The sequence below is a fragment of the Rhea americana genome, unplaced genomic scaffold (genome assembly GCF_003343005.1).
Source record: "Rhea americana isolate MKP2758 unplaced genomic scaffold, rheAme1 scaffold_5, whole genome shotgun sequence".
In the NCBI taxonomy this organism is placed as follows: Eukaryota; Metazoa; Chordata; class Aves; order Rheiformes; family Rheidae; genus Rhea; species Rhea americana.
The window spans coordinates 8,445,094-8,469,639 of record NW_028186645.1 but is presented as its reverse complement, the minus strand read 5'-3'; the positions used below and the strand labels follow the sequence as shown (position 1 = coordinate 8,469,639).

The window sequence follows — 24,546 nt, the reverse complement described above, 5'->3', positions numbered from 1 at the left end:
TCAGTTCTCTTTAGTTGCTACTTCAGCTCTAACCATTTACTCCCATATTAGGATAGCCCTGGTTTAAAAGACACTTCTATTCCTACATCTTCTAGACGGACAATGATCTTGCCAGCCTGGTTATGAGTTTCATGAAGCTTAAAATTTGGACAAACTGATAGTTTAGATGAGACAGAAGGAGTAAAACAAGAGCAATCTATGAAATTACTAGTGACATGATTTTAGCTATCATGATGTTCATCCATCAGAGACTTTTCACATCACAAACTCGTTTTTTCARTTCTCCAGGCCTCCTTAGAGACTTTTCTTCTTTCTACTTGGGCTGATGGCTGCAATCACTATCTTGCAATACATATACAGTAAGAGTTATATTGCAGCTTTTTTTTTTCTCTCTAAATAGCTCTAGTAATTTTTCCTCTGAAAAAACACATGGAAGCTAATGGAGTCTGAAAGACTGAAAACACTGCTGTTCGCAGCAATTTGTACTTTTCTCAGCCTGGACTCCCATGGCTCTATGGGACTTTCTACATGAGTAAGAACTAAAGGACTGAGTCCTTATCGTTTAGACATATATTCCAAATGGGTCTGGATACTTTTACAATTTGGAATCTTAGATATATGCACAGCTACTGAGATCAGATTCTCTGTTATTACTATAGTAATTCAAATTGCCCCTGCTTTCTAAATTGTGTTTTGTTATTTGCTACTATAGTAGTAACTATACGATATAACTATACTAGGGTCGGCTATTAATCCAGAGTAAATTCACTTCATAGGAGTCTCCCAGACTGACATAGTAAAAGCCCGGTCCGCCCCGGGCCGAGCTGCTACCCGGCCAGCCGGGCGCGGGCGCGCCCGCCGCCTCCTCGAGGCGCCCCGGCCGGCTCGCCCCCCGGCAGAGGCCGCGGCGCGGCGCGCAGGCCCCGGCAGGCCGAGGCGGGGCCTGCCGTTTCCCCGGCAGCAGCTCCGCCGCCCCGCTCCGCCCCGGGCCCCGCTCGGGCCCGGCACGAGCAGCCGCCGCAGCCGCCGCGGGAGGCGGGGCGGCGGGCGGCAGGATGGGGTCCGGCATGGAGCCGTTGTTTCAGGCCTGGAGCTACTTCAGGCGGAGGAAGTTCTCGCAGTGCTCGGCCATCTGCTCCCAGCTGCTGGAGCGGGCGCCCGGCGAGCAGGTAGCGGGGCCAGCGCGGGCCGGGCCGGGCCGGGCGGCGCCGAGGAGCGGGAAATGGCGGCGCCGCCGCCGCCGCCCTCCGCGGGCAGGCGCAGGGACAGGCGGGTGTCTGCGTTCCTCGATCCTCCTCTCTCGGTGTTGCAGGCGCCTCGGGAACGGGAGTGCGAGAGATGGCTGGTCCCCGCCGCGCCGGGGGCACCCGCGGGCGAGCGCCTGCCCGGCTGCCCCGGCCCCTGCGCCGCGGAGCCCTTAAGCCACCGCTGCCCCGGCGGGGGCCGCCGGCAGGGAGCTAACGGCGGCAGGAGGCCCCGGCCCCGCTTCGTGCCTGCTGGCTGTCCTCTCCCTGCGCTGCTCCTCCACTTGCAGAGGAGAAAATGCGCCTCCGTCCGTCCTCATTTATTTATTTTTTGCGCAGGGGTAGAATAGGAAACTTCCCAGTGAATTTTGCTGGTTATCATCAGTCCTTAGAGGAACTTTGCCAGGGGATCCTTGCTTCTGTCCTCCCTGTGCAAGGGATCCCGTCCRCGACTCTGCGTTCGTTCTCAGCTGTGTGAACAGGTTTCAAACAACCCTCAGTTCTTTTACATAAAGGTTAAAACCTCAATGAAAAGCAAAATTTGCTATTCATTGAAGATACACCCTCAAATACTTACGTTTGTGATTCTTCAACAAACTACATTTGATACAGTGTAATCATGAGCCAAATGGACTTTAGTTGATTTGTTCTATCTGGTCTGTGTTATTTAGCATGTGTATTTTCTTACTATTTTGTAAGGAATAAGGATTTAGGAATGTTGTTTCTTTATGGATGAGTGAGTGTGTGTGAAAGCTCTTACTGCCAGATTTGGAGAACAGTAATTGAAGGGACTTTATCTTGGTCATAAATACTTCACAGGAAATTACTAACTCTCCCAAAGCATCCTATAGTTACAGATTTTAAGGATCTTGAAGGTAATCCTTTTCAAAGGAAAAGTCRTCCCCTCCTTTTTTTAAAAAAAATAAATAAGGGAGGAAGTACTGCACAATCATGTAACAAATGTAAAGCACAGTAAGTGTTTATATTAGTTTAGGCTCAATATTTAAAAGATATGTATTTACAGTTGATGTAAGGCATCAACTAGGACCATGAGCAGAAAGTAGAAAAAAGCTGATCCTGAAAACTAAATKGGATACAGTGCAAGTTCTTTGCAGGTCCTTCAAAAATTTGTCTTGAACACAATATCATTTATGTACATTTACATTATTCAGTCTTGGTGCATTAAATCTTTGCATACRGTTGTACAGTACCTGATCCATGACCGAAGCTCTTGAGACTATTACAGTACATCTAATAACAGTAAGCAAGAGTTCTAAAAATCACGCTGATTCTGTTAATATTCATTGATAGGTCTTCAGGTTTGGTAAAAAGTTTTCCAAACTGTGATCTCAGCATATAAACATAAAGATGTCTATATGTCTAACATGTGCTGAAGCTCAAGTATACAATTATTGTGTTATACCTGGCGACGCCTAACTTTTATCAAACATTAAGTACCCTTTTTCTGGTAGTAGTGGGGAACCTGTTGAAGAGATCTGCAAGTGACGGAAGTAGAGAAAGGAATATAAGGTATACAAGGCTGAGAAAAAGGTTTAGGATGAAAACAAGAAAACTGAAGTAAGAGGATATAGATCTAATGCAGATTATTTTTTCCATTTGGTTTTCCTTCTAAGTCTCATCCAAACAGTGATCACATTCTGCAAACATTTAAGTATATAAATTATTTCCTTAGATAAAGTTACACGTTTCCATAGAGAACCAGGACCCTAGATAACAAGTAAATATCAGATTTTTTTTGCAAATATTGTACAAAGCTAAGACAAATAGTTGATCACTTAATCTTCCAAATAGATGACTATATGCTTCATCTTTATCTTAAATATTTGTATCCTTCTTTCTCATTCTTATGTAATTATGCTTGGATAAACAAATAGGGAAAGATAAGGATATGAATGGTGTATATAAACCTTAAGTCATAAGCTCTTAAAAAGAAGAGAAGCTGTGAAAATCTCTGAAATTCAGTTTGAGTTTCACGCATTTTTTTAAAAGGCTTCCAGGTTTTGGCTGACTGCAGAAGACTGGATTTATAACTTGGCATGTTCATTTCAAGAGTACATTCCTATTCACAATTTTATCTAAAAATATGCTTCTCATCAGCATCATCTTTCAAATCTACTTGAAAGACTAGAAAAAATGTCTTTGCTTTTTGTAGAGACAAACTTGAAGTATGGCTAGTTTTGCTCTTGCCTCTGTAATCTTCTTGAGGAAGATTCCTTATTAAGAGCTCTGTTTAAGCATGAATAAATTACTTTTAAAAATATTTCCAGATATATCTACTTGAGCATAGAAAATAATAGTCATCCTTTTTAACTTTTTTTAATGTGAGTATCAATGTTTTGGTCTTTCTCTGAAAAGAGATTTCATAGAGTAATGTTCAAGAAAAACACAATTGTTACAGTGCAACCTTGCAGATCTCTGTAAATGGATTTTACTCTGTATAAATACTTTATGTGACAGTAACAGTTTAGAGACTTTCAGAAAATTGAGAGGCAGTCATTAAATGGCAACTCAGTGTATTTCTTCAGAAGGATTATGAAGTATACTGTATTTCATAATGTATTTATGTTTTTAAAAATGTAATGGTTATACAGCTGTTTTCTGCAGCATTCCTTATCTGGCAGTCCAGACCAAGACTCAGCTTCTAACAGGAGAAGATGCTGCATCAGAGTAAAGGGGATATAAATAATGCTACAAGTTGAGGAATAACAGTTAAGAAATTTTCAGTCCTGCAACTTGAATAAAATCAGCTCAGGGTGCAAATTCTTGCACATAATCTCTTAAAGAAAAGCATTTTCTGATTACATTGCTAAAGCTTAACTTTTAACATTCATGGCAGAGTTAATATWGAGTGGTAGTCTCTTTTTCAGTCAACTATGCTCATTGTCCTTTTATTTTTTTTATGCCTTTTATTGTTATCAACAGAAAATACTGGTTACCTGTCCAAGAAAACCAGTATTTTACTATTCTGCTTCTGGTGCGTTCAGCCTTTCAGGTCTTTCCCCTAGCTATGTTATCGTACTTCTAGCTACTTTGACACTTGCCATTTTCAGATACCAGTGTGTCACATGTCACCCTACTTGACTTCAGTCAAAGAGAAGAGAAAATAGTAATATGCCTCAAGAGTCTACTTTATTTGTAGTTGGAATTTTTCAGGGTATTTTGAGCCTACTTAAGGTAAGACATTGGAAAAGCAAATCATATTCATGTACTGCAGTGTGTTTACTTCTCATTTAATAACACTGTTACTTTATAAAAACACTTGAAAGATAATAAACTTCAAGGTTGAACATTGAGACAATTACAACTGAAATCAGTGGCATACAGTACTCAGTTTTCCTGGCTTCTTTATTCTAATGCTATTTATCATTATGCTGATAGTATTTATTCTAATAGCCTAAGTTATGGTAGTTACGAATATTTTAAAAATTATCTAAGATTACTCTAAATTATCTAAGATTGCTTTGTTTTTTTTATTGATGAATTAAAAATCCAAGACCATTTGCAAGCAGATTGCTGATTCCTGAAGACCATTTTACTTTTGAACATGGAGCGTTACTGAAGTCAGTAGTTCCTAAATATTTTGAACAAACCTTATTTCTCTCATCGTCTTCAACTGTTTACCAGAAAAATAATGCTGTCTTCCACCTGTGTGAACTAAATCACTAGGTTTTAGTATAATCTGGAGAAATATCTCAGTCAAAATTAAGTGTGTATCAGTTTTGCTACCTAACCTGAAATGTCTGGTCCACAATGCTTAAAAAGCACAAAGCAGATCTAAAACATGTAATGGTAAAAGCCTGTCTCCCTTAATGGGAGCACTTCTGCAAATCAAGCCCAGGATGTGTCATGTTGGACATCAGAAAAACACAGACAAATGACAAAACTTACAGAAAGTTTGGATTAAGTGAGATGTTTTGGACCACAAGGCAGTACTCAACAGCTGTAATCACAGTGCCATGTGTTCTCATCCTGTTATCCCATATTTTAGTAAGAACATGCCTCCTAACCTCTGCAGCCAGTGAAAGAAAGGTCTTATAAGAACAGTAGCCTCACTCACTGCTCAGGGGCTCACTTCCTTGAACCGTATGCAGTAGGAGAAGATGGTAGGAGTTCATATAAACCAAGCTGTAGGAAATTGTGTCCTTTAAGAAGATATTGCCCAGGAATGGTTGAGTTAAACCATGACCATTACAGGGTAGAACATTTTTGTGCTAAAGCAGATAACTTTCTCCCTTATAAGACATATGATTTAACCATAATAATTAATATAAGGGTCTAACAGTGCATAATCTGTGTGTTTTCATGTCTGAAACACTGTCCATTTCTCCCACTAATGCCAGCTGGTTTACTAAATGTTAGCACCATTCCTACTCTGTTGCAACTGCAACACTGTCACAAAGCTACATAGCCGTAGCAGTAGGCATCTTTGCCGGTCATCTTATAAATGTGATATTAAATAATAAATTTTCTTGACCAGTACAACTTCTTATATCTCTGTTTGACACTCTCTGTACGTATACCTTTGTATTCAGAATATGTTTTTGTTGGGAAWATAATGATATTCAAGAAACCTTCCTTCAAAGCACAGTAGGAGAAAGATGATTTGAAGGTCCAACAAAACAGCTTTACTGTTAATCTCTTTGAACTTTGTAACCAGTGTAGTGAGTCCTAAAAGCTTTTTGAGGTATGGTGTTGATCTTTCAGTCAACTGGGCATAAATCAGAAATTTTCTTATGTAGCAGTATCAAATGCTATGCTACTCTTCATACTTAAAGAATACATCAACGAAGTCAATGCATTTTTAAATCAATTTTGCTTAATGAAGAATTCTTTATGAATAAAATTTAATTAGGTTAATATTTTGAAAGAAAATACCAGTTCCTGTTGAGTTACATATTATAGAAGACTAAAATACTGTTAATAGAAATCTCTTGAGCATTTGTTAGTTTAAGAAATAGGAATATAAACTTTATTGATAAAGTTTACTTCTGTGCTGACAGTCTCAGGATAGATAACACAACATACTCTACATGGCTAGCATTTGGAAATACAAATACATAAAGCATTGATGTTCGATTCATTTATTTCCTATTTTAAGTAAGCAGGCATTGTCTCCTGTGTTTACAGTAATAGCATGACCTAGAGGAAATACACTCCATGACTGTCTCTGCTGATCATCCTGATTAGTTACCTAATCTGATTATTCCTCTGTGTTCCATATGTCAGATTCAAGGCAATAAACCAGCACTGATGTACTAGGCCTGCTGTAGCTTATCAATTAGAAAAAAGTCTAATATAATTAATAGACATGCAATGGATGTCCTGTCTTTAACTTGTTTGTCTACTATGAGAATTTCCTTTTGCGCATTTGTCCTTCTCCCAGGCTTATACTTTCAGCTACTGTTATTACTGGCACGTTGGTTTTTGTATTGTCTTAATAAAGGTATTGCTTTTGTCTTTATGTACATGCAGATTTTCCAACTGAAATCAGTTATTGGTTCAAATGACAATAATTACTAAATACACATAAAAATTAGTGGTAGATACAATAGTGTCACTGTTCTTGGTTAATGTTTTCTCTCTGTTTCTGCTCTTCATCATTTGGAGAATGCAGAACATTAAGAACAGCATGACCTGAAAGCTTGTGATAAATCATACTCAACTGAAACTAGTTTTATATTGAAGTTTTTTAGAATTTTTAATATTATAATCTGTACTTTATTTCATTCCGTCTTTTAGGGGGTTAAACATCAGAAGACTTAATTTCTATAATGTATTTTTGGTCTTAAAATAGACTGACTTTACACATTAACTTTAATTTTAAAATGCCCTCAGTGGATTTAGAGATCTGGGTTAAATCCTTCCTTTACTGCTTTTACAATCTTATTAATTTCAAAGGGGCTTTATATGTGTAAATGAAGAATAAATATGACCTTTTGTTTTGACATACAAGCTTACAGGGCTATACTGTTTGTTAATCTTCTCAAAGAAATCTTTACTGAGGCTTCTTCTTCCAGTGGATTACTTGCATGAATAGCAAATGCTAGATCCACCTATCTCAAAACATGATATCTTAATGTTAGTTTCAATTGTTCCTCACTTGTCCTTAAAGAGAGCTCTATTGCTTTCTTGAGAGTTATTTAAAATCTTAAGATACATCTTGTCAAAGACTAAAAAAGTAAATTAGGATGCATGAACAATACATATTAACACCTACTACTATAACAGCAATTCGTTTAGTGATTATGATTGGTCCACTTATTTTTTCCAAATGACAAGGTTGTCACATTTCAAATTTCTTTTAGCAATATGAATGTTCTTACATAGGCAAATTTAAATTAATGAGCAATGACTAAAGTAAGATACACAGCTGTAACATCAAGGCATTTTTGAGTAATAGTTGATGTAGTATTCCTAACCTTGTCCTCATTAGTTACTGTAGCACATATGGTATGGAAGATCACCTACTGCTCTTAAACCATTTCCTAATACACCATATGTGCTATAATGTTTGGATGCAATGGGGTGAATAAAATGCTCTCAATGTCCTTTTCCTTATTACTGAGAAAGCTAGAATAGTTTATTTTCTAGAAGACTTGACTACTGTAAATAAAACAACATAATAAAAGAACTTCAGATTCATTTATTCAGACATCTAAAATACAAAAGTAGTTTCAGTGACTTAGTTGAGCACAGATGTCTGTTTAATTAGCATGCCAGAGACAGCTGAGATGAATCCCTGCCTTAATGTTTAGTTCCATAGAATATGTGATTTTTAAACTGAATTTTCCACTTTCTAGCACTGATAAACAGGCTTATGACTAAATGCCATCCGCAAAAGGCAACAGAAATTTCAATATACTACAGAAGGAAGATGAGAGAGCATCACCTGTGTTCCGGGTCCCTGCTGGCATAAAATTCACTAAGTAAAAATGCTTTGGCTGAGAGACGTAGACTATGTATGTCTTGCTACAGAGGAAAACAAACAGCTTGCCTTTGCCAAGCTGTTGGTGAATTTTGAATGTACACCAGTGGTGTGCCCTTGCAGGAAAGGAAGATAACAACATGCTGGGCAGTATTTAACAGGTGCATGGCTGTAAGATTGAGGGAGGTGATTAYTTGTCTCTACTTGGCAGTTGGTGGACTGCATCGAGGGTGCATCCRTGTTTGAGCCCCTGAATATTAGAAAAATGTTGGTAAATTGGAGCAGAGGGCCACTAAGATGGTTGGGGGTTGGAGCAAGGAGAGGCTGAGGGAAATGGCCTTGTTTGGTTTAGAGCAGAGAAGACATCTAGGTGCAGCCTTCCAGTTCCTACAAGGAGAGTATTGAGAAGACAGAGCCAGGCTGTTCTCAGTGGTGCATGGCAAGATGACAAGAGGTAGCACACAAATTGAAATGAAAGAACTTTTGGCTTGATGTAAAGAAAAGGACATAAGAATAGTCAGGCAGTGGAACAGGCTGCCTGGGAAGGTTGTGCAATCTCTCCATACTTAGAGTTTTTCAAGACCTAACTAGAGAAAGCCGTGAGCAACCAATCTGACCTCAGAGCTGAGCTTGATTTGAGGAGGAGATTGGACTAGAGACCTTGTGAGGTACCTTTCCAGCCTGAATTATTCTATGATTCTATATTTAACCTAACATCAGTTTAACCTTGATAGCTTTTTACAAGGCCAGATATGTAAGGAATTTTCCACTACCTCTAGGAGCAGAAAAGTAACTATCCAACTCTACAAAAGACTAACAGTGCTTCAGAAGAAGCAAATCTCTACTTCCCACCTTCTCTGTCTTTCTTTCTAAAGCCAAGTAGTATGTAAGGGAGGAAAAATTCCTCCCTGGTCCCTGGAAAGGACGAGAAGCATCATATTAGTATTATATAAACATGATAATTACAGAATTAATAAAAGATGATAAATCCCCTTTTAATCTTTTTTTAGTATTTAGCTCAAGTTTTCAGGTGTATAAAGGTTCCAGAGATCCTACTGGTTAGTGCATTGTGAACTATGTCTCACAGGGGTTTTCTTTTTATTCTTACTTGTTTATTGTATGATGCAATATACCATTAGTTAGAAGTTTGTTCTACTTGCAGCATTACTGTCTGGAATGCAATGAATGCATAATTTCCATTACAAAAATACAGAAAGCTTTAATATGCGCAGAATTTTTCTTTTATGTACTTCATTGATGTCTGCGAATACCATCAGCAACTAACAAAAATGCACAAAGATGTATTTTTGTGTAGGGATTCTAAAGCCCATGGCCTAAGAATCCGGTTAACTTTTGAGATTTGCTGTCATTTTCCAGGTGTTTTWTATTTGATTATTGAAAGGGGTAGTTTTTCAGTTTAAGAATCTTACGTTAATCTACGATTTGGCCAACGTGATCCAGCAGAAGCAAGAAAGCAAATGCTATCTGAAAAAACACTTAATGTAAATATGCGTTCATTCTGTAAAACATTACTTAGCTCAGAAGTAAGTGTAAAGTGAGCTAATGCAGTAAAATGGTGGAGATTTGGATATTTGTGCCACAGAGGGAGTGCTTGTATGAGAGGTTACAGAGTATTTTGATTTAATTTTATAATTCTATTTCTTTTTATTGTTTGGTATTTCTAGTCCTTAATTTATATCTTTTTTCTTTTCAGGAGCCTGATTCTGAATACACAGTGTTTCAGGTAAAATCCTTTCCATAAATACAAATGTTAGATGAAATAATTAGGAGAATTTCTAATACACTGAATAATACTTGTTTCATATGTTAAATCTATAATACCATAAATTAAATTGGCAGTTTTAGTATTTACTAAAAGTTTATTTCCCTTTTACGTATTTTAGTTTTATTCAGTAGTGCAGCAGTAGCTCAGTGCCTTCTAAAAGCCAGATTGAATCTATTGTGAACTAAATGACCTTCATCTGCTGATGAGATTAGGAAAAAGCCAATGTGTATTTCATAGATGCAAAAACCATGATGCTTTTAGGGCTCTGTTTCATGTTTCACTTAATTTAATACATAGAAATTATACTCTTGTTTCTTATGGGTCCTGGAACTAGTAGATAAGAATTTTGAATTGTCTGTTTGTCTCCCAAAGTAGAGGTCATCTATCTATGGTTTAAGTAACATTTGACATTTTTTTTCTCTGTTGCAGTTTTGATCAGAAGACCTATAAAAACATTGCCACAAGCAGTACTTTAATCTACAGACTAATACTCAATTAGGGAATAGTATGCAATATTTAAGGTTATTGTTGCCTATCAAGTCACAAACTAAGAACTTAAAACTGGAAGAGTAGCCAAAGGAAGCTATTTTTTATGACAGATATGTATCTGATAAAGACAAAGAGGCATATTGCATTTAAAAACATCAGGTTCTCTGATCACAGTGATTTGCCTATATCTATGTTAAGACCTGGCTCTAATTTTAGCAAGTAGCGTAGACAAACTGCAATTCCCAGAAAAGGAACATTACTATGGGCAGCTTCTCTACTTCCACTAGGAAATTATCCTGTGTTTGGCTACTGAGATCTCCAATTTCAGCATATTCCCAATATAGAAAATGATTATGTTAAGTTCAGACATACATGTGAAAAAAAAAAAGAAACAGTACATTCAGGGTGTTAAGAAATTCAACAAACTAAATACCTACATAGTGTGATGAAAATCATTTAAGGATGGTGAACGTTTAACTGTACCATCTCAATGCTAATTACATAATTGTCACTTAACTACATAGTAAGAAACTAAAAGATAATAAAGCAGATCTGGATTATGTCTGTCTGGCCTACATTCAAATGATTCTGCCCTATTGCTTTCTGCTCTCTTACTTAAACAAAGATGTCTCTTTGTGAATGAACTAGATGGCTAAATTCCTCCTTTATTTCTACTTGGAAGTCATTTTTAAAGCATAGAGTAATATCTTTCCTCATTTTTAGGTAAACTTTCTTTTTGGTAGACAGTTACAAAATTGTATAGAGATATAAGKGTAGTGGAAGATATGGTTTAAAAACTAGTGGATGAGAAATGTCCCTATTAAATGATGACTTATGTTATGAAAAATCTGAAATCTAGATCTTCTCAAGCCTCTTATTTAATAAACAAATGTTTCTGTGTTTGACCTTTACTTCTATTAGGAATAGTGTCATTCTGTTCCTCATTTGAAATATCTGCTTAGCAAATATTAAACATGCTTTCCCACTGGACTGCTGTAGCACCTGTCAGAAAAGAAACAAATCTGATTATTTTGGTAAGGAGTTTTAGTCTGGAAAATTTATGGTGATCTGTTCAATATCTGAAAGAAGTTCAGTGATTGATTTTGTGGCTCTTTTTGTCATGCCAGCTTTATGAGTACATTACAGGTCTATTAAGTTATCAGTAAAGTAGTTGGATCTGCACTTAGTTTATTGGTACTTCTGTATGACTACTGTTTTTTTTTTCTTCCTCCCCACTGATTTGATATCTGCACAGTGTACAAGAAGCTTGTCACATAGTCTAGGATTATGCTTGCCTTTCAGCACTGCTCTCATAATCCTCCAAGACATTTACTTTAGCCATTTGTCAGTTCAGTCCACCAAGTACTCCAGTAATCTCACAGTCTGTTAGAGATGCTTAATCTATACATTTACACATTTTTTAAAGCTGATTCTTTGAAACAATGAGTTTTAGATTATCTTTTTAAAGACTGTTCAGTGTGGATACTTGATAATGTTGTAGATGCTTCAGCTGTTGGTAATAAGATTTTCTTTCTTTCTCTACTGCTTGGGAAGGGCAKTGCTTTGTATTACAGTGGTTTTACTTAACCTCTCTTCTCCTATCCCATTTTGCATAAGGGGTCTGTCAACTGTTYTTGAATGACAGTCATGGCTGGGGATGTCTTCAAAAGCACAAGATTCAGACAGTTGACTGTGACCTAAATCAGTTGCAACTTTTCATGAAGCATGAGGTTCTGTCCTCCAAACTCTGTGACTATATCTGTTCCATTCTGAAAGAGCTGTCTTATGTCTGCTCCACAACCCTTTTCCACGTCTGTCAGACAGCTAGGTGGTGAGACAGACAGGAACTGCCAGCACACTGCCTTGACTGACAGGCTAAGCCATGCAGGAGCCTACTGGGTCTATTTTGCTACATGGTTTCCCAGTGTGCTTTTTTGAATGTGCAGGTTGGGGCTGTGCTTCAGGCTGCACTTGTTACCTGCATGTTAGGCAGCTTTGATTTTGAAAGTGGCATTGGGTCCACTTACAGCTTATGTTCAGATATGCTCAGTTGTTTAAATCAATATCTTATTCAGACATATTAAAACTAGGAAGGGAATAATTAAAAAAAAGGGCAAAAATGCTTATTAGATTATTCAGTTGGGTCTCTTAAAGATATTTCTCTTTTTGCTTTATCCTTATTCAGGCTGCTTGGAGCCTAAAAACACGAGCTTTGACAGAAATGGTGTATGTGGATGAAATTGAAGTGGATCAGGAAGGAATTGCAGAGATGATGCTTGATGAAAATGCTGTTGCTCAAGTTGCACGTAAGAACAACTTTCACTTAATTAAACACATTGAAGCAACAAGAGCTCTTTGAGCCATTATTGTCATCTAGGATAAAATAGTACACACTGAACTGACCTGATCACCCTTTAGTTATTGYTGTAATAAGAGTTTTAGATTGTTTTCGTGTTGTACGGTGAAGTTGAGATATACCGTAAGAACATGATGTCATGCTTCGGCGTGCTAACCAGGAGTTCAGACAAACAGTGTTTTGTCAGCTTTTCTTTTACATCTTTGTACTGATTAGCTCTTTCCCATCAGTGCATAAATTTCTTTTAAACCTCTTTGGTCTCTATGGGAAGCTGGYGAAATGCGTTCTCTTGATGTACTGTGAATCCTATCCTTATATCTGTACTGTAGGCAACTTTCTGTCCAAATCTGACATCGCTCTTTTGCACTGTTTCCTACAAACTTTTCCAAAGGGCTTTTGCTCTRTTCTGTACTATTCCTTCCTAGGGTGCTTCTTCAGCCCTGTCATTGTTTCTTGAATGCAGCTCTTTTGAGATTCCTCAGTTACATTCTAAGTGGACAGTCAGTAATAATCTTTCTGGCATTATTTCTATTTCTCTCTGTTTCTCTGGTACAGTCAGTGTGAGAATTTTTTTTGAATCATTAAAAGCTTTTTTCGTCTGATTAGGAGACAATCACGTATTTGTATGTATCTGGTTACATTTAAAAATAAACTATGGGCATTGCYTGCCTGGTTACATAAAAAATAGCCAAGCAGTGCTGAATTTACAATTCTACATTATGATGATCTAATTACATGTATTTGTCTCAAAAMCAGCGTAACTTAGACTTTTATTTGATTTTATGCCCCCTGTGGTAGAGGCCATGTGCCAAGAAAAATCATTTGATGAATATTATGGAGAAATAGGACATTCTGGCAAAATACATTCATACTATATTTAAACTGAAAAAGAGGTGACTTTCTGGATGGCATGTCACAGATTTCAAAGCCAAAGAAAGTCATTGTGTTAGCATAGCCTCCGTTACTGAATTGCTGAGATAAGACTTCGCTGTTATGCTTCAAATCCATTGGATGTGCTTGAACTAGTATGTAGTTTTTCAGGAACTATAAGAACTTCCCTGAATCCACTGCAATCTTTACAAAATTATTATGCTATTTAAATTTGCTATCTTTATCAGTGTGTACCATATCTTTAGCAGAAATTGCCAACTACAGCTTCAGCTTTTGGTACTTCTTGTACATACTATGCTCAGTATGCATAGTATTTTTTATACCTCTATTTTTAAAGGTGTATTTCCAAAGTAAATAGTTAAGGACTATAATATAATATAACTATTAACAATAATTTCACTCATTCAGTAAGCTGAACTGTCTTCTCCTTTTGGGTATCTCTTTTGATTTTTAATTGAGTCTTGAAACTCTCCTCTGGACCTTTTTCAATTTATCCACATCCTTTTTCGGTCTTAGTCACAAGACCAGATAGTAATGCAGTAACAATGATAACCACATAGAAAATGCATCTTTTCTTCTGCAGCTTGATTTTACTTTGTTTATATATCTGAATTGTTCCTCTTACACTTTTTATATAAATGGTAGGAACAGCTATTGCTTCCACTTTTACATATGACTTAATAAAAAYGGGTACTTGTTGACTGTGGGCTTTTTTTGCTGCTGTAGGAATGCAGCCRTACTTGATCTTGACTCAGGGTCTTTTGCTGAGGCAAAGCTTCCAAGATATTCTCCTCCATTCTAATTATTGTTGACATTCTTTAAAAAATTGTAAATACCTACTGTATCAAACACTGRTGTTGTCTGTACTTTGCTTATGAAGCGGTTCAGTCTTTTGCATCATTTACATATCCACTTCAATTTTGCATCTATCTGTGTCTTTGTTTTCAGGCAAAACTGTCTACCTAATAATTTTGCTTTTTCCTGCATCATTAAATAATCACTAAATAATGTAGGATTTACAAACAAAGGTTACTTTTTGGTGATTCCTGTTCACATACGTATTCTGCAGCTGCTAGGGCCAGATGCATTGCTGTTTCCTCTTGATGTCTATTCATTGGTTCAGTTGGGATTCACAAAGTAAGGATCCACAACTGAGTGGCCTAGCACAAGGCCAAGGGAACTATATCCTGCAAGCATTCTCCAAGTATGCTGAAACCGTAGAACAATCATTGATATTCAAGCATGTCTGAAAGAGGGTTTGGAATGGCTTGCAGTTTACATATTATTGTGATAGTNAAAAAAAAAAAAAAAAAAAAAAAAAAAAAAAAAAAAAGCTCAAAGTGAAACACCAGTTCATTGCCCCCTAGGCTGAAGAGTTGGAAGACACTTTCTCCATTTCTCAGAGTGCTGTAGCTGTCAGGATAGAAACTTGCATTGCTGGATGAATGTTCCACCCTTCCTGTTGTGCAGTAAAGAATGCAAGATTCACAGGACTATAAAGAGAAGTAAGCAAGAGGGAGCCTAATTGCAGCTATCCAGTAGAGAGAGAATCCTGAGCTCTGGTCTTTGTTTCGCTATCACTTACGTATTTATTAGGATTTACAAAGGTGATCATAGTTAATACCTTTTTTTGCATTAGTTAACACTAAATACAGCCTGAGATAAGGAAACTAAAAGGTATTTAGTTAATTTAGAGGTTATCATTCTGAACAAGTCTAATAAACTTTACAACAGAATGGTAGAATGGTATCTTAGAGATAATTACAGTTTGAGGATGGAGGGATAAGACTAAAAAATGGGGTTTATCTTGGAAAAAAGTCAGGAAATTATCTGCTCATCAATTTAACTTCAGTTCTTGAAAACATTTAGAATAAAGCAGTTTATAAGTACCTAGGAAATAAACAGCTGAACAGCACTGATTTGTCAAGAAAYGACTTAATCTAATTTCCTTCTGTACATGTTAACAGGTAGTGAACGGACAAGCAGGTGTAGATGTCCTATCTTGCTTTTAACCAAATTTTTAAAATCATCTCTTAAACATTCCATTAGAAGTTTAGAGAAACATGATCTTGATTTAACTATAATAAAATGGGGGTAAAGGTGATTGAAAACCTACATTCAGAAAMTAGTATTTCTTAGTGATCTACTGTCAAAACAGAAAGATGTGAAAAGTGGGACTTCTCATCTGTTTGCCTGGCCAAAGCCAGTTCAGTGTTTTCATTGATGATCTTCAAAAATGGATGAGTTTGAGCTTTACTAGATGCTACATTGTGGGTGGGAGAGGTATATGGATCTAATGACATGAAATATCATTCTCCATTTGTCCTGTAAATAAAAATTTTTGCCTACTTAATCAAGTTTGGATAGTGTTTTAATCCCAGATAGAAAATGTTCCATATTGAGTTAGCTTGATCTTATTGTTCAGATAACTTTTTTTACTTATATAGTATCTATTGCTTTTAAGATTATTTTGAGAATATGGTCTATACCTGTTGTAGTCTGTATGTGAAGACAATATTGTTTGCCTTCCCTGAAAAGAAGGGGTCAAATGGTACCTGAAACTCAAGTGAAATGGATGTTGTACAGGTACTAGTGATAATTTCATTAAAATCTGTAGGACATAAGAGGAAGAAAAGTRGAAAGGAACAGAACATCCTTGCATTCTAGAGAATATCTCTAGAGGAAGGATGAGGAGAAGGACAGAACTAAAATAATCTACCAAGAGGATTACTTTTTCCAATGTTCATTATGACAGATTTCTTATTGTAGCCTGGCAGTTTATCACAATAAAATAGTACTGTGCAGTTTTTTTTTCTTGTCCTCTTTGTTTAGTGCTATGTCTCCTTAGTTTGAACCAACTCTTGCAGTTATTAAAAGATACATTTTTTTAAAGTCCCGTGCGCTGGGGTGCAATATCTCAATGTGAAGTGAGCAATGCTCTTATTTTATAGGACCAGGAACATCTCTGAAACTCCCTGGAACTAGCCAAGGTGGAGGTCCCAGCCCAGCTGTTAGGTATGTGATTATTTATTTATAGGAAATGTGACTCGTAAAATACTCTACATAAATGAGCAAATCCTAAACTTAATATCTAAAATGATGTGCTTCAGGCATAAGTGTTCAAAGTCTCTCTATCAGTAAATATTACTCAACATGAAGATAACATGCTTAACATCTTCAGGCCAGTAACTCAGTCAGGAAGACCTATTACAGGATTTGTGAGACCCAGCACGCAGAGTGGACGGCCAGGTACTATGGAACAGGCTATAAAAACACCTCGAACAGCTCACACAGCTCGTCCAATTACTAGCACTTCTGGGAGATATGCCAGGCTAGGAACGGTAAGTTCTTCTTAGACTCTGCTCTTAGAGAGATGGCTTTCTTGRCTATAATATATGCCATAGTGACATTGTAGTTGACTTAATAGCTGTATCTAAACCTAAGCTTGAGGGAGCTCATTGTTTTATTTTTTTGTTTAGTGTTTTCAAAGTAGGGTGTGAAAATATATCCTCTCATTAGTTTGCTGGTTTGTTTATGTATAAAGTGTACATACAAACAATATCACAAGTTCTGTGAGACCAACTTTTATTCACTGAAGACCATGGAAAGTCTGTGTCGTGATTTCACCTCAAACATGTTGAAGCCTCCTCCAAGATTTTCAGTTTACTAGAAAACAATTAGGAATGTCTCAGTATCTGTTGCTTCAGAAGATAAGAAAAATTAATTTTACTAGTTTTATCATATTCTGTTAGCGAAATTAATACAATGCAACTGGCATTAATAYGTAATGCAGACTAACATCACATTATTGGCAATATATGATATCTTAATGACYTCTCACTTTCCTGGGTATGAACTCATTTCCCTGAAGCTTTCTAGAAGACTTTTCTTTATTAGGTATCCCACCACTTTCAAATCATCTAATAGTAAGTCCAAGCTACTTATTTAGGCACATTATAGTAAACAGGGAGAGGGAAGAGAAAGATAGTTCCAGAAGGCCATTTATCCCACCTTTTTTAAAGACGATATGGGAGCAGACAGTTTTCTTACACTAGATTCCTGATTTTCCAAAAATTTTAAATTCTGTAAGATAATCCCTATTTCACAGCCTAACAATAGATTTGCAGATGCTTCATTTTTACTTTTCTTTGTATAGTTTTGCTAATAATTTGAAAATTTTTGTTAAAAATGCAAGGCATTTCCTGCTGAAAAGGTTTTTCTCCCCTTCAGGCCTCAATGCTAACAAATCCAGATGGCCCTTTCATAAATATGTCTCGACTGAATTTAGCAAAATATGCTCATAAACCCAAACTGGCAAAGGTATGTAATTATTTTGGTTGACGTTCTGATACTATTTCTAACTTTACTAGATCATTTCAGTGTAACTATGCATGATGTTGGGAATGTGACTGATGATATAAAGTTCAGAAAAATAGTGCATGCTTATGATCTGTCCACAAGCAGTAGTTATCAGACTTGGAAACAGAAAACGTATCTGAAGAGGTATTGCTGAAAGTATAAACAGAGAAAAACATTTGGATAGAATAAAATATTCCATTGGTGAATAATCTTGAACTGTGCATATAGGAGTCAAAAAAGGCAATAAAAATAGAGAGAGAGAGAGAGAGAAAATCCCCAGCAGAATCCTCCTCAGAGTCCAGAAATGTAGTTCTGTTATACAAATAGATGGCAATACTGGCCTGAAAATATTCAAACAGTTTGCATTTTTCCCTTTATTTTTATGGCATGAGTTGATACTCTTTTTATATAAAAATATTTAATCTTTTTGTTCAGAATTTATTTTTGTTTTTAGTTTAGATTTTATGATTGACAGTCATTGAAAATGAGGCTGTCTGCCAACAGAATAGATTTATTAATATTTCTGCCCAACTTGTGGGTTTCAACCCTGACTGGAGAGGACCTAAAGATGGTCCTCTTAGATCTAATGCTCTATCACTTGTTGGCCTTTCAGTTGAATCTTTCCCCAACAGGACTGCTTGTATGGATAATGATGTTTTGTATGCCTACTTTGTTCGCAAAAAACAACTGTTGGACTGAGACCAAAAATTCATTTTGCTAAAGGTATCAAAGGACRATCAGATGGACTCTTCTCTCATGAGTTATTTGGCTCGTGACCTAGAAGTGAAAGAACTTTTACGTAGTCAGTCTATTCTAAGAAGGTCTACTGGTGGAAATCAGCTCCACTAGCCTAAAACTGCAGTTAATCATTTTTCATAAATGATGAGCAAATTCCATTTTTTTTCCTTTAAGCTACTTTTAAAAAACTGGTTTAGGCTGATTTAGGGCATTGTTTTTCAATGCAATTTTTGGAGGAAATGGGTGTTGTGGGGTCAGTGTGTGCGCCGCACCCGCTATTTGCATCTCTGTCCTTTGGCTGATTAACCAAACTGGACAGATGAATAGATCTCAGCTATAATGTGTTCCTTAAATGTCTTATCATTGGCTAAATAAGAAGGACTTGCAAACTAGCATCTCCACTGAGGAGACTTACCAGCCAGTTCTTTACCAGTTTTGAAAAAAATGCATGCCTTTGGTCCAATTATTATTATTTCACCAGTCAGTCAGAACACACATCATTCTAAATCGATCACAGTCAATAAAATGGAAGAATGTAAGAAGCCTGGGAAGAATTTAGGAATAAAGGAGATATCCATCTTTAAGAAAGCAGGCTTTATTAGTTCATCTGTTTAAAGACAACTAGCTTTAATTGTTAGGTAATTTTGTACGCTGTTAAGTAGGGAAGTTAGCTATCAGATGAAATATTTATTCTCAGTGACAGCTCTCAGGCTTGGAACACAAGTTTTTAACTTTTTTTTTTTTTTTTTTTTTTNTTTTTTTTAATTAGCTCTTTCCAAGGTAGAGTAGCTCTGTCTTCCTTCAGTTTCATGTGAAAAGAGGCTTAAGCCAAAAAATATGAAGCAACAGTCCTCCTGGTAACATCCATAGACAGCAAGTGCACTTGTCAGTATTATGAAGCTAATACATTATGACATTAGTGTTTCACACAGAATGCAAAATCTAACTTTAAAGTTGGAGCTACATGGATTTGTGACTTTTTTTAAACAAGATCGCATTAAGGCTAAAGCCAAAGCAGGAGGGTAGACTGCACACACTGCATTTTGTGTTAAGTCATTGATTAATGTTTTAAAATTCTTTGATCTGTCACCCTTCCCAGGTGCCAGGAGATGATAAATCCTGCAACTATTAAGTTTGCATAATTAGCCTGTTTATTCATGTCTGTGTGTGCTTCTCCTACTCGCCTCCTCCATATGCGTTTACRAAGCGTACTTACCACATCTGTCTTTAAAGTAGATTATATATTTTTAATTGCATGACTAGGTCTTCCTATATGTTTAAGTATACTAGAATGGGCAAAAAAAGTTTGCAAGAGACTTATGTCTGAATGGCCAGGTGCAGGACTAGTGCAGGAAGCCTCACAGTAGACATCTGAGATATCATCTGTCCCTAGAGAGAGCCTGTATTGAATCTCAGTTAGCAATTGGTTTATGCCATGAAACAGGAAGTTTTATCTTTTTCAGCTTGTGGATTTTTAATAGAGTTACTCAGATTGAATTTAGATATTTTTGTCCAACTGAATGTCCAGTCATTTAAACCTGTTTGAAGGTCAGGATCTATGGATAGTGACAGTAAATTTTTTGTGCTAGCCATCCAAAAAATGTCCTTTATCACTTTTAGATTTCTTTGCTTTTATTGAATGCTTCCTTGTTATTGAACTAGAGGAGGAGATATTTCACCACTTCTTTATTTTCTCTTATTATTTGCATTTTTAATCATCTTCTGTCTGTTCTAATCTCCCTATAAATGTATTTTTGCTAATCATTCTTTACTGTCTTTGGTTGTCTGTTTAGATCTTTTTCAGAACAAAAGTAGAAGAAAAGTAGGTTGAGATTTGCTTTCCTCATCAGACATGACAATTCACCAGCAGTTCTCTAGTTTCCTTAAGGTTAATCTTTTAATAATTTTGCCTAAGAAGAGYGAGCAGAAGAGTCATGGAAAGCCTTTTGAGGATTACTGGTTCATTTTTTCATTATTTTTCTTTATGTGACAGTTTTTCTGCTAGGGAAGTTTGTATTTTATGATGCATAATTACCTTGCAATTATTGTGGGCTAAGAACATGCTTATGATCAGTTACCATAGCTCATGCACATAACCTCTTTAAGCTTTGTTGTTTTGATGGTGTGTCTGAGCACCAAGCTTTTAAGGTCTRGTATTGTTAGCATTTCTCATTTATGAGCAAAAAGGAAGTTGTAGATCCCAAAGTTCTGTAGAGTTTAGAGATTTCTTTTTTCTGGACAAAAATTTGCTTAGCCACATTCTTAATGAGTCTGTTTTTAGGTTAATTTGATTTTGAACTACTTTAAGCACCTAAATATACATTGCAAAAAGACTTGTTGATTTTACAGCCAAAAAGTCACAAAAATGGTACTAGGATTTCAAGTTTTCAATCACTTTCAAATTATAGCTACCTTTTTTTCTAAAGTGACCTTAAGGACCAAAGATTAGAGCTTTCCTTTAATGGCACTGTAGAACATCTATAGTTTTTTTCTACTCAAGTCATAATTAAATATAAATTTAAGCAATTGTGATTGTAAATGTGATAGCTATCATAAAGAATTAACTTCTGCCTAACATAATCAAGACTTTGGATTCTTCTAAGATAGTTTTTATCTTCAAACTTGACAATGTTTTAAATATTCTCTTGTCAGGCATTGTTCGAATATATTTTTCACCATGAAAATGACGTAAAAAATGTGAGTAATCTATAGATTTCTTTTTCAGGTTTTATTAAGTCTTATTCTGTTATTTCTGTCAATATTCTGCTAAATTAAGRATCTAACTAATATGTCGTATCTTAGTACATAAATGAAGCTTTAAAAAAAATCTTTAAAAGAAAGAAATTCTTTCTAGAAGTGTAATAATTTAGAAATACCAAGATACCAGTTCATCTTTTGTTTCAGAAGGAAAACTAACATTCTAATGCTGCAAAAATTAGGTACCTCACCTATCAAGATGAATAGGCCCCCATATTTAATGATTTGATGTTAACAGAATTTACTGGAGTAAAGAGATTCTGAAACACTCTTCCAACTTCCTTTAAGACAAAACTGTGTGTAATTTTCCAAACTGTAGGAATAACCTAAAATATAAGAACCAAATGTGAATCAATGCCTTTCTTATACTGCAAAGAGTATGAGGATATGAGAAGTGAAAAGATTCTCCCGAAATCTGTTCCAAAAACATTTTGTTGTTGCTGTCTGGCTTATTGAAAAATTGCAAAATCACTGACTTGTAGATTCAGCATAGTATCACAGCTAGGTACTTGGAGTTTTGTTATGTTTGTTCTTGTCCTGCTGCGGTCTGCCTTCAGCTACCATCATTCTAGTTGCTGTATGTGCTTGATTTAACTGGATTACAGCACATCCTCTCACCTTCCTTGATTTGGTGGATGTGTCACACTAGGCAGGAGCAACAACATACACAAAAACAGACACTGAATTGGACCAGAGGCGCATCTATCCAAATATATTGCTTTAGGCAGGGGTTAAAACATCTGCAAAGGTTATAATGATACAGCAAGCACAGAATGATATTTCTCTCCACTACTCTCCCATCTTCCAGCAGTTTGCATTTCAAGGATTTCTTGTGCAATTTATGACTTGCATCTGTAGGCAGGTTTCTCATTTGTGAACTTGATCAGCCACTTCTGACTCACTGTAATGTTACAGTATTCTCAGCATCCTGTGTGAAAGACTTCTACAGCTTAACTACATAGTAACTAAGAAATCACTTTTTGTTCCTTCTTTAAAGCATTCTACCTACTAACTTTATTTACTATCCTTGGTTCTCATACTGGGAGTCAGTGAATGATCAGTCACTTATGATGAATCCTTTGCCACTGTTTTTATAAACCTTTATAATAGCTTTCCCACAGTTGTTTATTTTTCCTGTAAAAGAGTCCTGGATGAATTAGTCATCAAATAAGAGTCCATACAGCAGTGTAGCTGGAACTACATGCCAGATAGCTGAACACCTAGAAAGTTCAAGTACCTGAGGCTTGACATTAAGTGATAAGTTACAAAAGATTGTCCATTACTATAAGAAGGTGAAAAAAATCTGACAAAAATAGTTTGAACTGAACATCGTTGGRCATTTTAAACTACTGAGATGATTCTTTATTCGTTTTGGTAAATTTTTCATTCATATGAAGAGTTTTCTACAAACACACTACAAAAGTAGTAGAAAGGTATCCTTCCTTTGTCACTTTGTTGATCTAGAATGGTCTGTACTTTTTTCAACCTCATTATTTAAAAATCAAAGGTAGTTTCATTATTTCAGTTCTGCTTAATATTCAGACAGTCTATAGAAAGAAAAAAAATGCCACAGCAGTTTGAGTCAAAGAATAGCATTAATCAGTGTGCTTTTAGTTGGACAAACAGTACTAGAAACTCGATTTAAATCAAAAGTAAAAAATCTATAAGCTATCAATTATCGGAAACTGAAGAATGGAGGAAGAGGAGGGAAGCACTTCATTTCTTCAGCACTTGAAAATGTATTCAAAATGCTTTCATTTTACTTAATGAAAAATTAAAGAGTTCTCTGAAGAACTATTGCTCTTGACTTGTTTCTTTTCGGACTGATATATATTCAGTAACTGGATTTCTGCTCTCCTTAAGCTACTTCTAAAAGGCATTTTTGAGGCTAAATGCTGTGAGAACATGGCAGTTTAAAAGGCTTCTCAAAAGCTTCTATTTATTTCCTGTTAGACTGTGATGTTATATTCTGCTATTATTCTTAGGTGAGTAATGATGACAAGGCACTTTGTCCTGAGAGAGAACAATGAATGTATAATATATATATACTTGGGGTCAATAGTCATGACCTGTGATACTTTCTTGGTTCTCCCTAACAATCTTAAATTATTCTCTCTGACAGGAAATTATTTATAATGAAATTATATTGGATTTAAAAACAAACTATACAAACCCTGAAGACACTTGGTAAAATAAATTGTCTTAAATTGACCATGGCTGATGTCCTTTACTCAGCACTCTGATAAACTATCATAYGCTAATTTATCTACAAACAAGTCAGTACCTGTCACTGGGAGAATTATTGCCATTGAACAGCATGTGAAAGAAGCAGTAGACACTTACTATAGTTTCTTGTTGCATAGTATGCAACATCTTAAGTACAAGTATCTTAAGTATGAAATTAGTAAGTTTCAAACAAACATACATTTATGAATTTAATTATGCAGTGCTATAGTAAAGGCCTTTAAGCCTTCAAGCTGTTTTATTCTGAGTTAAAGCTGGTAGAAAATTTTGAAGTCTTATTTATGCTACAGTTTAACTAAAGAGAGTAATGGTAAAAATAGTCAGTTTCAGCTGACTAGCATTTGTGGATAATGAGTACTATTCTAAAGCTATCAAAACTTTTTGGACAATCTTTTTTTTTTAAGACGTATATTAGAAGTGAAAATCCTTAAAAAGAAATATCAGTATCTGCCATTCTATGAAGGGGGTCGTCCACAATCCATGATGTACTACCTATTAATGCAACTACACTAATACTCAGCAAGGCATGGGAGTGCAGGAGACTGAGAAGACTTATTACTGTTGTTATAGATTGGTTTAAAATTAATGTGCTGTGCGGACTGTACATTGATTTGTACCTAGACTTTGCAATTAAAAAAAGTTTGCTGTAAGCTATGACAGTAAATTATGCTAGCAATTGGTATTAACATGGCAGTGTGAAGGCTTTGACTTTTGAAATTTTATTTTAATCAAGTTA

General features: G+C 36.0%; 1 protein-coding gene across 1 annotated transcript in view; it reads left to right on the top strand.

Moving 5' to 3' along the window:
* The first annotated feature begins 975 nt into the window (after positions 1–975).
* Positions 976–24,546, top strand: part of TTC8 (tetratricopeptide repeat domain 8) — a 41,941-nt gene continuing 18,370 nt past the window's right edge. Inside the window, exons 1-7 of the mRNA XM_085317568.1 lie at positions 976–1,169; positions 9,905–9,934; positions 12,651–12,771; positions 16,664–16,727; positions 16,894–17,053; positions 17,943–18,032; positions 21,462–21,506. Of these exons, the coding sequence (XP_085173694.1) occupies positions 1,056–1,169; positions 9,905–9,934; positions 12,651–12,771; positions 16,664–16,727; positions 16,894–17,053; positions 17,943–18,032; positions 21,462–21,506 (624 nt within the window). The 5' untranslated portion in view covers positions 976–1,055. The remainder of the gene's footprint in view (positions 1,170–9,904; positions 9,935–12,650; positions 12,772–16,663; positions 16,728–16,893; positions 17,054–17,942; positions 18,033–21,461; positions 21,507–24,546) is intronic.